This window comes from Carassius gibelio, chromosome B9, assembly GCF_023724105.1.
Source record: "Carassius gibelio isolate Cgi1373 ecotype wild population from Czech Republic chromosome B9, carGib1.2-hapl.c, whole genome shotgun sequence".
NCBI lineage: Eukaryota > Metazoa > Chordata > Actinopteri > Cypriniformes > Cyprinidae > Carassius > Carassius gibelio.
In genome coordinates, this window is record NC_068404.1 from 23,899,708 (window position 1) to 23,914,130 (window position 14,423).

Consider the following 14,423-nt stretch of genomic DNA (forward strand, 5'->3'; position numbering starts at 1 on the left):
TTTACGTTCATAGTAGTGCTACACAAAGATGCATCATATTTCAATAAGTGCAATTATTGCAGAAAGCCTGTCTGAGGAACTTGTATACAAGGCATAATAATATAACATTCAATAATTTTCTATTCAGTAATTTATGTTAATCCCAAATACTGCTAATATAACGAGTAGTCCTCGCTAGGCATTTACAGTTCTGATCATATTTTACATATTTTTGTCAAATATTTTTAAAATACAGAAAAATTACAATATTTTAACTTTTTTATATAAAAATGTTAAACTAGTATTTTCTGCCATTCTTTACTATTTGCTCAAAGCAAAAATATTACTTATGAAAAAATTACAACAGCAACAACATTCTAACAGGTTGCGACAAAATTGCAGAAATCACTCCAGCAACTTACAGAGGATATAATGAAGCAAAGCAATATCTTACAACTTTATTAATTAAAAATTTATTTTCATGCTTAAAAGAAACAAGCATCTTAAAAAGTAAAGAAAAAAGAGGGAGAAAATATTGTTGATTGATTCAATAAAATGTTTAAATGTTTAATTTGCAAAGCAAATACATGAGATTAGCTTCAAATCCATATACCACATGGCTTTAAAAAGTTCTAAAAATGAGTAAAATAATAGAAGAAAAAGTGGAAGAATTATAGGTATAACTGCATGCTTTAGAAAATGACATTTTTCAATACTGTATCTAATTTTAGCATTTTACTACATTGTGCCTTTTACCTTTACAAAAGCATTTAAAGTCTAAAACTAATGGGTTAAAATTTCTGTTGCATTGCACTTGTGATAGAAGTACTTCGTTTTCAGTAGGCTATGGGAAAGAGAAATAATAATGCTCCTTTTAGCGATGGAGAGATGCATTTCATTTTATTTGCATTTCCTTAAACTCCAAAAAAAAAAAAAAAAAAAAAAAAAATGCTTTCCTAATTTAGCTTTGTTTTTCAGATAAAATATCTAAAAATAATCTTATCTAACAAAAAACAAGATTATTTTGCTTACCCCACTGGCAGATTGTTTATGTTATTGATTATATATATTTATTTTTTTTATTTTTTTTCTGAAAGTAAGACAATTGTTTTTTACTTGTCTAGAAAATCCTTCTTGGTTTTAAAATGTTGTATATCTTTTGTCTGGAATTGAAAAAAAAAAAAAAAAAACAGTGTACCCTGCATTGTACCTTTTTAATAAGAGAAATACAACCAGTTGTACAGAATTCATGTACAGTAAGTCTGTGTTCAGCTTTTGTAGGTTTATAGAAACGAGATAGCTTGCGCTAATGAATTACCGTTTTCATCTTTAATTGTAAGTTTGTTTTGAAAGTAATTACAAGCTGAATGTACAAGAGTATAGTTTTAGGAGTCAAAAACACTCAACTGAATGCAAACTTCCTCTATAGCACCATTATTTTGTAAAAATGATTAAAAAAAAAAACATACTGTAATGAAAACAGGCAAATCCAAATCATTTTAATTGCAACTAGTGTTGGTACAGTGTGGTGCATCATTACTGTTATTTTCAATGGCAATCTTAAAAAAACAGCAGTTGATGAATAGTCTTGTAGTATAAAAATTCAGTTAATTTGAATTTCTAATTTCAAGGGAACAATCTCTTAAAAACCTTATGAAGCGGTTGTTTTCTTGAAACGCTTGGAAGGCACAATAAATATCTCACTACAGGGCCAGAAAAGTCCAATGCTCTGTATGTACAAGGCTGATCTTGTCAGCAGTAACTTTTTAAGAGTCTCAGGAATCTCTTCAAGGCATCTCTATGCTTTGATTCACAAGAAGCACACAGGCCCAATGTCAATGCCAAACTCCTGATCTGAACCTCCAATGTCCACAGGTGCAATATCCACAATGGGTAGTCTTGCTGTTTTTTGGGTCCTGTATTCAAACACCGTCTTGCCCCACTTACCATTTGCTTGCTGTAAAGAAAAAGACATTACTTTAGGTTTGTATGGGGGCACTTGTGATGTCTTATGTACTACTGATACTGTAATATAACTCTATATTTTTATCCATAGTAATGTTTTGTTAGCTTAGCAACATGCTAAAATAAACTAGTGCTATTTGTGTTGATGCACAAGGTTGCTTTCCATGCAGAGTGTTCAAAATCCTATCTTCGCTTGAAAGGTTCCAATCTGAGTTAGGCTGCCTTATAAAAAGTAGGCCTTAGTAGAGAGCAAGACGGATCACTAGCCTCTGAAACAAGGCTTGTGCCTTTACATAAATAATGTTCTGCAGGGTACTTACTGAGCAGCTGTCCTCAAGGACAGTGTATCTAAAGCGGTTATTTCCCTCAGCTTTGAGCTCTAGATCATTTGAAGCTTTGAGGATGACTGCTTTCTTGAGGTTTCCAGTTGATTCGTCCTTGTAGCCCACAGTGTTCCTGCAGTGGTAAGTGATGGTTTGTGATGCCTCTTTGGAGAGCAGACGGATGAATGTCATCTGAACTGTGACAGTGTTTGCTGGCTGGTCTTTATTCCCATAAGTGAACTTCATAAAGACATAAAAAGAGATAAACAATAGGCAAATGCTGTTTTATATGATAGATAAGTCAATTATTCAATGCCATACTAAGTATTTTTGTATTCTACAGTAGTACATTTACATTTATTCATTTAGAAGACTCTTTTATCCAAAGCGACTTACAGATGAGGACAGTGGAAGCAATTAAAAACAACAAAAAGAGCAGTAGTGCTAACTGAGCTCGCAAATCATGTTCATAAGAGTGGCTCAACATGCTTACATATGTTCCTCCATTCATGTTGGCTCCAAACCACACAGGTTTAGTTCCTGGGGAACTCCACCATGACTTCTTGGGGATGCTGGCGGGTATTGCAGAGATACATGTCTCTCCGGTGTCCATATTGCAATTAACTTTAATGGCATCCTCTGCACTGCCCTGATTTGGATCCACCCAGTATTCGCCTACAATGTAGGGATGAAACATTTATTTATTTATTAGTTTCAGCTGTTAATATTCTGGTAATTATGGAAAATAGTTTAGTTTAAAAATAGTAGTTGTAGAGTTACAAAGCCTCAATGACAATGTTAGATTAGTATGACTGTATAAGCATATTGTGTGTGTGTGTAATTCAGAATGTCTGATTGTACGGTCAACCTAAGCTCACTGAAAAGACATGCTTCTACTTAGATTTTTTTTAAAACTCCAAAAAAGTACCTATACATATAATGCATTTCAGTTTCCAGCAGTTGTTTTCTTGCTTTGTAGCTCACCAGGTACACTGCATTTGCAAAGCCGTTGCACCACAATTTGTTAGGTTTAGGGTAAGGATTATAGAAGTGGAATATTGTTTCATTTCTCTTTTAGTGCCACTCCCTAGAATAGAGATTTCATTTCAGAAGTCTCTGTTCATTTGATTTGGATAAAACTTAAAAGTGCTTTTAGTGTCACTCACTGGACATTTCACTTTAAAATTGTGACAAAACATATTAATGTAACAATTTTTCATAAATGTCGCCACAGGCACATTTCTCCAATGAGCCTGAGTTGGTATATGTAGGATACTAATATAGCAAGTCTGTGGCCTACTTACTACAGTTGGTTATAATGATTTACCTGCTTGTGGAATACTCCAAAATTAACTTACCACTCTTTTTCAGAGGGTAGCATTGTTTCAAGTCCTCACAAGTTCTGGCAGGATGCTTTCTACTACCATCAGGACTACGCATGCTATCAATCTGGCTGCTCAGAGCTTTCAGTGTTGCCTGAACTCCAGGATCAGCTTGGAACACGCTTGTTGAGTTACTCTTGGGAAGAGCCTCATCCTCACTGAACTCTGGGGGAGGAGGACCAGCATCATAATCTTGTGGCCCACCAAACAGATCTTCCATAGCTGCAGTGGGAGGTCCAGGAGATCCGGGAGGGCCAGGTGGGCCAGGTTCTCCAGGAGGTCCCTAATCATTATGAGACAAAAATTATTGGGTGTCTTAAGTTATAATGCTATGTGAAGAGGCAGGAGAGTTTAACTTGCCTCTGGTCCAATATCACCACTAACTCCTCTTGAACCAGGAGGACCCATAGGTCCAGGCTGTCCAATGTACCCTTCCTTTCCTGGTGGTCCAATGGGCCCAGGAGGACCCTGTGAAACAAATTATTTATTTCATGTCAGTCACCATTTGACTAGTTGTAAATCATTCACATTAAACAAGTCGTAAATGCATACCCTTTGTCCACTTGGACCAAAGATGCCTGGAGCTCCCTGTTCTCCAGTTGTGCCCTAAAAATGAAGTGAATGTAAAATATTATGATGGAAAAATGCTTCACTGATAATATATTGTTTTGTTTTCTGTATTTAATTCATTATGCGACTCGCGTGAATTATCTAGGCTTTGGAGTAACCTTTCTCTTTGAATCAAGAGAGGATCTTTGTTATAACTTACAGGAGGTCCTGGAAGACCTTGTAAGCCTGCAAATCCTCTATGACCCTTCTGTCCTCTCTCTCCATGGTCACCCACATCTCCCTTATCTCCTCTTGGTCCTTGTGGTCCCTTAAATAGATAGTTAGAAATGGAGCGGTTTTGTAGAGTAATTCCAATAATGCCATAATGTGTTAAAAGTTTCCTACTATGAGTCCTCGTTTTCCAGCAGGACCTGGAGGGCCAGAGGGTCCTTTTGAACCCTGCCAAGACAGTGTGAGGGAAAAGTCAGTTAAAATGCTTTAGAGGTGGCATTCTAGTATATATTAATTATAAGAAAATGTGAGACTTACAGGCTCTCCTCTCTTTCCAATTCCTCCAGTTGCACCGACAGGACCGGGGGAACCAGGTGGTCCTGTAGATCCAGTCGCACCCTCTGGGCCTGGATCTCCTCGATCACCCTTTAAAAATTAAACCGCTTTGTAAGATTGGCACCAACAGCTTGAAATTATGATTTGGACATGGGTCATTTAATGTTTTTGGGTCTCACCTGGGCTCCTATGACACCTTCCTTTCCTGGTGGACCATCAGATCCAGCAGGTCCCTAATAATCAAAACCAACAATTATATATTTATTTATTGTTTCAAGTAACTCTAGTCATTACAAATTTAAGGTAACAATTATATGAAATATATTGTACATCAGGTCCAGGATCCCCCCGAGGTCCATTAGCACCAGGCATCCCAACTGGGCCAGGCGGTCCTTTGTCTCCTGGGGCTCCTGATGTACCCTGTTTTCCTGGAGGACCCTAAATGAGACAATCATGAAGAAGTAGATTAGTGGAGGTCTTCTAAAAAAGAATTGGTCTTAGACTTTATATTTAATATTTCAGCATATAACAATACTAACAGCTGGCCCAGGGAGTCCCGGCATTCCACGTTCTCCTCTTTGACCAGGAAGGCCTACAATTCCTCTTTGCCCTGTGGTTCCAGCAGGACCTGGTGGACCATCTGGTCCCTAATGGAAATAACCATTAAGATTCTGTTTTTACACTTAGTGTTTGACCTGAGAGACATCTGTTGCACTTACTGGTGGTCCATCTTCTCCAGAATCTCCTTTGTCTCCAGGACTTCCAGCTGGCCCAGGGGGACCTCTCTCTCCCTGGCGCCCTGGCTGTCCATGATCTCCTCGGAGACCAGGAGGACCCTCTTTCCCAGGAAGACCAATTGGACCTGACTCACCAATAGGACCCTAAGAACATAAATTCCTACAGGTTTGAAAAAAAATGTTTTGAGTTGTCATAATTTTGAACCTCTGTTTCTCCATGCAACATACCGTTGGACCAGGTGGACCAACTCTTCCAGCAGATCCAGGGAAACCTGTTGGGCCCTAAACATTGAGGTATGTTAAGTGACAAGCCATTCAAATGGCATTATACAGTATTTGCTATCACATCTATACTTACAGGTGCCCCCTGTGTTCCTCTACCACCCTTTGGTCCAGCCACACCAATATTACCCTGTAATCACACATATTAAGAAGGGGATAACTAATTAACTAGTATGTTCACAGAACCTTCTGAAAACCATTTTTATGCAAATGTTTTATCACCTGTGGCCCTGGAGGACCAGCCAACCCTTGAGGGCCAGGAGATCCAGCATCACCCTTTTGTCCAGGCTCCCCTGGTGGTCCTTTCACACCAGGCTGACCATCAACACCCTGTGATTTTGAAAGTGTACCAGATTCAGAACCGGTTTACTCAATGATCTGACAAAAATAATTTTTGCATATTTAATGTACATAATATCAAACAACCATGAGTTTTCTGTCAGATTTCAAAATGTATACTTACAGCCGGTCCAACAAAGCCTACAGCACCTATTGGCCCAGGTTCACCACGGGATCCCTTGGTTTTAGCACAAATATTTGATATTAATTCAAAATGTTTAACTAATTTGAAACTGTTGCCTTTTGTAATTGAGTGTGAAATATCAACTCACTGGCATCGCTCTTGATCCTGGGGGCCCAGGTGGTCCTTTAGGGCCCGGCTCTCCCTGTTAAAACACTATGTTAGAAGTATGTTGTAAAAGAAAACAATATTAAAGTAAAATAGATAATAATATGTTATGTGGGTGTACTTTTTCACCACTTGGACCACCAGGTCCTGCAGGGCCAATTGGACCTGTCAAACCCTGCATGTGAAAGACAACATGTCAGCATTAGTTTATTCTTTAAGCATCATCTACAGAGAAATTTGTGCACAGCCATGATCGGGCATGCTTGAACAAGTCTTGTATAGTTCACCTTCTGTTCGATTACTAACATGTCTGTTACATTTGTTCATGCTTGATATTGAGATTGCTTTCTTTCAACTTTTACCAGTTTGAAATGTTTCTTTCAAATCTAAGTTCAATTCAAAACAGGAAAATAGTGTTAGTGTTCATACCAGCTGATAACCACTTAGTTTAAAAAAATACAAATAACTACCCTTGCACCGTCACTTCCAGGAGTGCCCTCTGACCCCTTCTCTCCAATAGCTCCCTAAATGTGGAAAAAGGTTGATTAGAGAACTACAAATATACAAATATCTTTGTGCTCACTGTAAATCTAATTGCATTACTACTTACTCTCTCTCCTTTTGGACCAGGTGGGCCAGAGATCCCTCTTTCCCCTGGCATTCCCTGCAGACCGGGAGGGCCTAAATCACCTACCGTACCAGAAGGCCCAGGGCTTCCCTACAAATAATTCAGTAGAATGATAAATTAACATTTTAAATGAATTAATTACAACATTTTACTAAATATGTCAGGATTATGAAGTAGCTGCATAATGAAATTGTGGCAGTGTATTCTGGTGTATTCTGTGGTCAATCTACAGTACAATAATATCTTAATCCAATATCATTTAAAACGTTATTCCTGTGTCTCAGTACTAATAATAGATACTTAATTTTACCTTTGGGCCATCAGGACCAGGTGCCCCTGGGATACCTTTGGCTCCAGGCAAACCAGGAGATCCCAGCTCTCCTCTTTCTCCTGGGATTCCACGTTCACCCTGTTCAATGAAATATCTGACCAATCAGGACATGTCTTGACCTCAATGACGTGTGTTTACAGAAGCATTTTAAGGTAAAACTAGAACTCACCCTTGGTCCAGTTTGGCCTATTGGACCGCCTTCACCATGAATACCCTTGAGAGAAAGACGATGCCTGTTTAGCATTTGTCCCTTCTTTTTCATACATTTTGTTTCAGGAATTAGTGATTTACTGTATGTTGAAGTTAACTAACTGTACCTGATCACCAGGTTTTCCTCCCTCTCCAGGAGCACCTGCTGGTCCTGGCAAACCCTGAGAAATGGGTAAGAAGATTGATCTTATTAAAGAGTCAGATGACAACAGAGAAAAGAAATCATTCTGACTGATTAAAAAGTCATAAATCAAGTACCTGGAAGCCATGCATTCCAGGAGGTCCCTGTTCACCTCTCTCACCTGCTGTACCCTAAAAATCAAGAAATCAAATAATAGATTGTACTCAGATTACACTTTTAATAGCTAAACAACAATAGCAAAATCAAATGGTTGTGTACGCTTACATGTGGACCTGGTGGACCAGCTGGGCCTACTTCTCCATCTTTTCCTGGTGGGCCCTATGAGGAAGTCAAAATTGAAGGGTACAGCTCATTTTCATTTAGAACAAGATATATCTTCTCAGAAGAAAACGTTAATTGAGCTTGAACATAAAAACGAAGTGCCACAATGTTGCAATCAGGGCATCATAATGTGGTTGGTCGTATGTTCACATTTTTATTTATTTATTTTTGCGTGTCGCTGTGCAGTTATGTATGCTCAGGTGTTGTGGGGTCAAAAGTAGTTAATAAATTTAACTGCTGTTACTCACCCTTTGCCCAGAAACTCCTGCAGATCCCTGCTCACCTGCCTTTCCTGGATCCCCCTAAATTATAATTTAAATGATAAGTCATGTATTTACAGAAAAAGAATTAAAAAAAAAAAGAAAAAAACAATTAGACTCACACTAAAACCCTTTGGGCCTATTGATCCCATAGTTCCAGGAGGTCCTTTTGTTCCAGGTGACCCTGCAGGCCCTGGGCGCCCATCCTCACCTGGAGCACCCTGTAGAATGTGAATAGTAACATTTCTTTATTTTTTGTTGAAAAATGTGGATATTTTATTCCAGTCATGAATGGAAATGTCAGATGGATATACCAGTGGTCCTGGCTTTCCTTCAGCACCCTGAACTCCAGGTGTACCTGTCAAACCCTGAGGAAAAGAGGATGCAAAAAAGAATAAGTGATGTATCTGAAGGAGTTGGTGCATTGTCTTCTGACTTTTCTGTTGTTAAGACACATCACATGAAAATTTTCACTTACCCTTGCTCCTGGTAGACCAGGTTCCCCTGTTCTCCCTGGATCTCCAGTTGAGCCTTTAGGACCAGAAGTTCCTGTAATTCCACGGTCACCTTGTGCACCCTTAGATAATTATGAACAAAGTATTATTTCAGTATTCAGCTAGTGTAATTATATTCAGCTTGTTAATACTTTGGATTTAACAGAACTCTTTAATTACCTTTGGACCCGGTAAGCCATCTTGACCAGGGAAGCCTCGGTTTCCAGGTGCCCCCTATATCAGACAATAAAAAAACAGTGAAAATTTAGTTGGTTTATGTGATTACATTCATGCAAGTCTGCTTTTGTAAAGGCAATAAAAGGAAAACTAGACTCACCCTCTCACCAACAGGTCCGGGTGGGCCAACAGAGCCTGGATCTCCTCTGGGACCACGTTTTCCCTCTTCTCCCTGAGGTCCAATTACTCCCTGTGATCCGGGTGGACCCTGTGACAAAGAAATACATTACACCTAAAGGTAATTTGTATGTTCTTTGTCGTCTTCTAGTTTGTACCTGTTAGAAAACAGTTACTAATTATGTAAATTTATCTGATGATGCAGCACAGAATCTGCATGCTCCATCTTTGACAAATATATATATATATATATATATATATATATATATATATAGGTCTACAGACTTAGACAAAACTTACAGGTTCTCCTTTAGGTCCAGCCTCTCCTTTAAATCCAGGAACACCTAAATCTCCCTAAACAACACAAAACACAAGATTCAGTGTTTTTAACTGTTCTTCATTATACACATTTTCAGACACAAATAGTACAGATTTTGTAGGATATTTAACATTATATGAACACAACAAATCTTCAGTCCATAAATGCATACACCACAGCGTGAGCAACGAATGCCTTACCCCTTGACCTTTGATCCCAGGTGGTCCAGTGCTTCCCTGAGGTCCTGGTGGGCCATTTGGGCCAAGCAGACCAACAGGACCCTGAGGACCAGCAGCTCCCTAGAGGACGTTATGTTGTGTAAGTTGCCAATATCTGCATTATGAAAACAGCAAAATCTGAATTATGTAATTATTTTGTTCTTTAACATACCACTGGGCCTTTGGAACCTGGACCACCGTCAGTGCCCATAGGCCCCTAAAAAAAAAAAAAAAAAAAAAAAAAATCACAATCAGTTTGCATTGCAAATTAATTAATAAATTGACTTAATATTTGCAATCGTGTTCTAATCTTCAAAATGACAATCACAAACATACTTGTTGTCCTTGTGGTCCAGGTCTGCCTTGATGTCCTGTCTCACCTCTTTGTCCCTGTGGTCCCTCTGGACCCCTCACACCTGTAGGTCCTGGTTGACCCTGTAAAGTAAAATTCATTTTTATTATAATGATTTAAGGTAGTGTAGGTTCAGCTGAACTATTAAGATATATATATATATATATATATATATATATATATATATATATATATAAAGCAAAAAAAAAAAAAAAAGTATGTATAAATTCATATCATTACCCACCTTCATGCCTGGGGCTCCTGGATACCCTGGAGCACCATTAATTCCCAAAGGACCCTTAAAGCAATGAATCCATTAGAGATTGGTATCATGACATTTGTAGTTGCTTCGTATGTTACTTATTATCCTTTGATTTATTAAGATTCCTTACCACTGGACCTGGTTTTCCAACATTTCCTTGAGCACCACGCATGCCCTGAAATAGAAAATAAATAAATAAATAAATGCATCTTATTATATTTCAAAAAATATTAAAGTTATCAGGACAATACTATCACTCTTATTTATTTTTGATCTTACCGTTGTGCCACTTGGGCCTGGACGTCCTCTTTCTCCTGGCATTCCCCTGGGACCCTACATTTAGCAACAGGCCAATTTAATTTCATTGGAAATAAGTCTAGAAGCATTTGTGGCATTGTAAGCATGACAAACATTTGCTTTTATTTACTAGATTCACAGCATTAATACTGCTGAGGTTTGCAGTGACTTAGGATGTGGTCTTCTTACCATTGGACCAGGGGCACCCATTGCACCAGGTCCACCAGATTCACCCTAAAATAATAAATATGATGAAAATATACTTAGACAAATAAAATTATTAATACATCTGTGTGTGTATATAAAACGGACAAAAATGAAATCTTACAGCTCTACTCTTTTAAAGCTTTGTCAATATTAATAATCAGGGTTTATAGTGAGTAGGGTTTAATAATGAAGTAAATTAGCAAAAGCCGAACCTTTGATCCCAAAGCTCCACGTTCTCCTTTAAGACCAGCTGGACCTTCGTGACCCTGAATTATGACAAGACATAACAGGATTATTATTTTGTTAGACTCCATCTAGAAACCTAAACATACAGTTTTACACTGGTAACTTGAAAATAATTTGTGTACATTATACATTCTATTCTAGTATTCATATAAATTGTATTTTCAACCAACTTCTTGCTGAATAGCCGGTTGGTGCAATAGGCTGCAATTACTTATTGTCAAACATGATGATTGTGTATTCTGTTCTTTCTTTCTTTGTGTGAAGTCTGACTTGGCTTCTTGTCTGGCTTACAGGTATTTTATTTGATGCATTGTGATGCATTCAAGACGAAACTGGTGGCCTGCTGGATGATCTGTAAGTAATTCCAAAACAATGATGCTTTTGAAAATTGAAGAGCACTCAATACTAGGAAAATAGCACATTTGAAAGATTCCCAGACCAAGAGAATGAAATTCTCACACTTGACAAATGTGGAAGGTAACACTGAGAGAGTATATAAAACAGTGAGGTTAAAAAATCCAAGTCTACTGACAATGCTTCTACCTTGTATAATTGCAAAATTAGTTCACATGGTCAGTGTCACAAAACTTATTTGATCAGTGACCTGCCGAATCATAAATATATCTTATTCAATATTTCTTAGTCTTACGGTATTTGAAGGTTTTTCATTATAGTCTCAGACTTTTAGAAAGCACTGTATGCATGTCGTATGCATAAATCTTAAATGAGGCCTAGAGATTTAGAGTTTACTCACTCTGTGGCCCTTTAAGCCTGGTGGCCCTGGTGTCCCTGGAAATCCTCTCGCTCCCTAAGAATAAAAGTTATTCAAACATAAATCGAATTGCAAGCAAACACCATCCAATGATAAACGCTACAAATAATAAAAGGCAATTATTACCGGAGATCCTGGAAATCCCATTTCTCCTGCACTTCCTGAAGTCCCTGATTCTCCCTATGACAGCAAAAGAATTCCATTTCAGATCCTGTTTAATTTTACTACATTGCTGTGAGGATGCCCATGATAACAGCATAGAGTACTCACATCTTCACCAGGCTTCCCCGCAGGACCCTCTGGTCCTCTCTGGCCAGCACCACCCTATGATATGCAGAACAGTTGATTAAACAACATTTTTTACAATGTACACATGGAGTGCTCATTTTGTAAAAAAAAAAAAAAAAGCAATGCGTTACAACCAGAATAACTTCTGTGACTTAAGTAGCATGATCATGGAATTTATTAGACAGGCTGATTCTGCAGCATTGAAAGGGGCAATTCAGCTATTAGTCGGTCTCACACTCTTAAAGTAAGTTGTATATTTAATTCTTAAACTATAAAACCTGTCTAATAAGTCACTTGAGTTAAAAGATCCTGCCATATTCTGTGCCTCACGAGCATATGTAGCATCAGATCATTCGCAAAAAACTGGTTTTGTGATCAAAATAAATGTTTTCTGGCAACACTTTACAATAAAGTGTAATTTGTTAACATGCTATTTCACAGTGCATTAACTAATGTTAAGAATGTTGAGATCAACAATACCTTAGATTAATAAATGCTGTAGTAGTGTTGTAAATTGTTTTCATGTTAATTACTGTAGTTAAAAACAGTAAAGTTAAAAGAGTAAAGAGTCAAAAACCTCATCGTAAAATGTGCCAGTATTCCTAAAGGTTACAGTTTCAAGTTGTATATGATAACCAACTATATTTCACCAGTGAATGGTGGGAAAAGAATGTTAAGTACATGTATAAAGCCACTGCGACAATTGCTTTTCTTTGAGAATGTGAATAGCCAAAGTTGTGGTTGCCTTTAATAAATGAGCCATGAAAATAGCCTGCGATATGCAAACAGCAAGCAATTTTTGAGTTCATCCTGGCTGATGTTTGCTTTGAAATAAAGAGCTGGGTGCAGACTTCCCCAGTAAATTATAAAGTCTTCAGAGACAGTAGAAAATGAATCATGTTCCCTCACCATTGGCCCTGGATCTCCGACATCACCAGGAGGTCCTTGTGGTCCTGGCGCCCCCTAAAGGAAATTGAAAAACATGCTTCTGCTAGAAACAATATTCTTTTGACCTGATATGTGTAACAAAGATTTCATATCAAATAAATACTCACTGGTGCTCCATTTGGCCCAGGCGGTCCTCTTGTTCCTGCCTCTCCCTATTGAAAAATAGCTTTGTTACTGGAATAATCACAGAGGGCTTATGAAACAACACTTTCTTTAAAAAAAAAAAAACACTGGCATACACAGCAACTAAATTAAATTATGAAATTGTCTCATTTTGTACTACTCCAACTCATTCTTTTAACACAGCATTGCAGTGATGTGAGTATGATACATTTTTGTAATGTTCCTCATAAATGTGTGGCTTATATAATGTATAGTTTTGTTTAAATGACAGGATCTCCACTCACCCGAACTCCAGGCATCATGGCATGCTGGGCTCCTGTTTTGTCAGCAAATCCTCCAGCCATATGTGAAGACAACTCACCCTAAGTAAGAGAGGACATAGGGCCTTATTAATTGGAACTATATTTATTATAACTGTTGTGGTGTTTTTTCTTCGACCCTCTGTTTTTTATATTCTGTCTTGTAGTCCTACAGTACTTCCAAAGGGCCTGTTATGTTTAAAAAAAAAACTATAAACTCTAAACTCACTCCAGGGGTATGTCCGGGGGGCCCTGGCTCTCCTGGCTGTCCAGGAATACCGGGCTCTCCATCATATCCTGGGGGACCCCTGAGACCCTACAAGAGACATTCAAATCGGCAGAAATATAATACAACAACAATAATATTACACCATTATTCACATCTTTAATCACATTTTGAAATGAATTTGCTGTATCTTACAGGTCGACCTTTGGCTCCACTGTCTCCTCTGTACCCCGGAGCTCCTGGAGGCCCCTGTATAATACACATAAAACATGATTAAGGTAAACAAAAACTTGAAAGCATTAGCAATATGGCATTAGTCTGTTCAAGTTATTGCCATAGTTTTCACACAAAGGGCTGATTCCAAGAAGACTGAATGATTTATGATTTATTGCCAGTGTAGAAAGTTTCAAAATATTGTTATTTGAATTTGAATTTTTGCTCTGTCCCCATCTAGTGTCCGGACATCAGAATCTACTACATACTGTATATGTGATAGAAATGATAAACAGCAGAGAGCATAACATGGAAAACAACTTATTTTAGTATATGTTCCGTTGTATAAATCGAATCACAGGATAAATCTATTTATTTATATTGGACTGGTTCCTATATGAAAGTAAATGAAAGCAATCTCACCATTGGTCCAGGACGACCTCTTATTCCAATAACCTAAAATTAAGATGGAACTTTTGAATCATTTTCAAACTGTACAAA

General features: G+C 37.8%; 1 protein-coding gene across 1 annotated transcript in view; it reads right to left on the bottom strand.

Moving 5' to 3' along the window:
* Positions 1-1,174: 1,174 nt before the first annotated feature.
* LOC127964826 (collagen alpha-2(V) chain) overlaps positions 1,175-14,423 on the bottom strand; it is a 28,268-nt gene continuing 15,019 nt past the window's right edge. Inside the window, exons 5-54 of the mRNA XM_052565211.1 lie at positions 14,346-14,378; positions 13,905-13,958; positions 13,713-13,799; positions 13,469-13,546; positions 13,169-13,213; positions 13,023-13,076; positions 12,096-12,149; positions 11,952-12,005; positions 11,808-11,861; positions 11,020-11,073; positions 10,790-10,834; positions 10,583-10,636; positions 10,434-10,478; positions 10,286-10,339; positions 10,026-10,124; positions 9,862-9,906; positions 9,672-9,770; positions 9,453-9,506; positions 9,136-9,243; positions 8,979-9,032; positions 8,783-8,881; positions 8,619-8,672; positions 8,427-8,525; positions 8,293-8,346; positions 7,988-8,041; positions 7,840-7,893; positions 7,689-7,742; positions 7,541-7,585; positions 7,351-7,449; positions 7,023-7,130; positions 6,883-6,936; positions 6,534-6,587; positions 6,396-6,449; positions 6,248-6,301; positions 6,007-6,114; positions 5,861-5,914; positions 5,731-5,784; positions 5,485-5,646; positions 5,305-5,412; positions 5,096-5,203; positions 4,945-4,998; positions 4,748-4,855; positions 4,604-4,657; positions 4,419-4,526; positions 4,202-4,255; positions 4,010-4,117; positions 3,626-3,932; positions 2,761-2,942; positions 2,265-2,507; positions 1,175-1,936 (exon numbers count right to left, since the gene is read on the bottom strand). Of these exons, the coding sequence (XP_052421171.1) occupies positions 1,790-1,936; positions 2,265-2,507; positions 2,761-2,942; positions 3,626-3,932; positions 4,010-4,117; positions 4,202-4,255; positions 4,419-4,526; positions 4,604-4,657; positions 4,748-4,855; positions 4,945-4,998; positions 5,096-5,203; positions 5,305-5,412; positions 5,485-5,646; positions 5,731-5,784; positions 5,861-5,914; positions 6,007-6,114; positions 6,248-6,301; positions 6,396-6,449; positions 6,534-6,587; positions 6,883-6,936; positions 7,023-7,130; positions 7,351-7,449; positions 7,541-7,585; positions 7,689-7,742; positions 7,840-7,893; positions 7,988-8,041; positions 8,293-8,346; positions 8,427-8,525; positions 8,619-8,672; positions 8,783-8,881; positions 8,979-9,032; positions 9,136-9,243; positions 9,453-9,506; positions 9,672-9,770; positions 9,862-9,906; positions 10,026-10,124; positions 10,286-10,339; positions 10,434-10,478; positions 10,583-10,636; positions 10,790-10,834; positions 11,020-11,073; positions 11,808-11,861; positions 11,952-12,005; positions 12,096-12,149; positions 13,023-13,076; positions 13,169-13,213; positions 13,469-13,546; positions 13,713-13,799; positions 13,905-13,958; positions 14,346-14,378 (4,119 nt within the window). The 3' untranslated portion in view covers positions 1,175-1,789. The remainder of the gene's footprint in view (positions 1,937-2,264; positions 2,508-2,760; positions 2,943-3,625; positions 3,933-4,009; positions 4,118-4,201; positions 4,256-4,418; positions 4,527-4,603; positions 4,658-4,747; positions 4,856-4,944; positions 4,999-5,095; positions 5,204-5,304; positions 5,413-5,484; positions 5,647-5,730; positions 5,785-5,860; positions 5,915-6,006; positions 6,115-6,247; positions 6,302-6,395; positions 6,450-6,533; positions 6,588-6,882; positions 6,937-7,022; positions 7,131-7,350; positions 7,450-7,540; positions 7,586-7,688; positions 7,743-7,839; positions 7,894-7,987; positions 8,042-8,292; positions 8,347-8,426; positions 8,526-8,618; positions 8,673-8,782; positions 8,882-8,978; positions 9,033-9,135; positions 9,244-9,452; positions 9,507-9,671; positions 9,771-9,861; positions 9,907-10,025; positions 10,125-10,285; positions 10,340-10,433; positions 10,479-10,582; positions 10,637-10,789; positions 10,835-11,019; positions 11,074-11,807; positions 11,862-11,951; positions 12,006-12,095; positions 12,150-13,022; positions 13,077-13,168; positions 13,214-13,468; positions 13,547-13,712; positions 13,800-13,904; positions 13,959-14,345; positions 14,379-14,423) is intronic.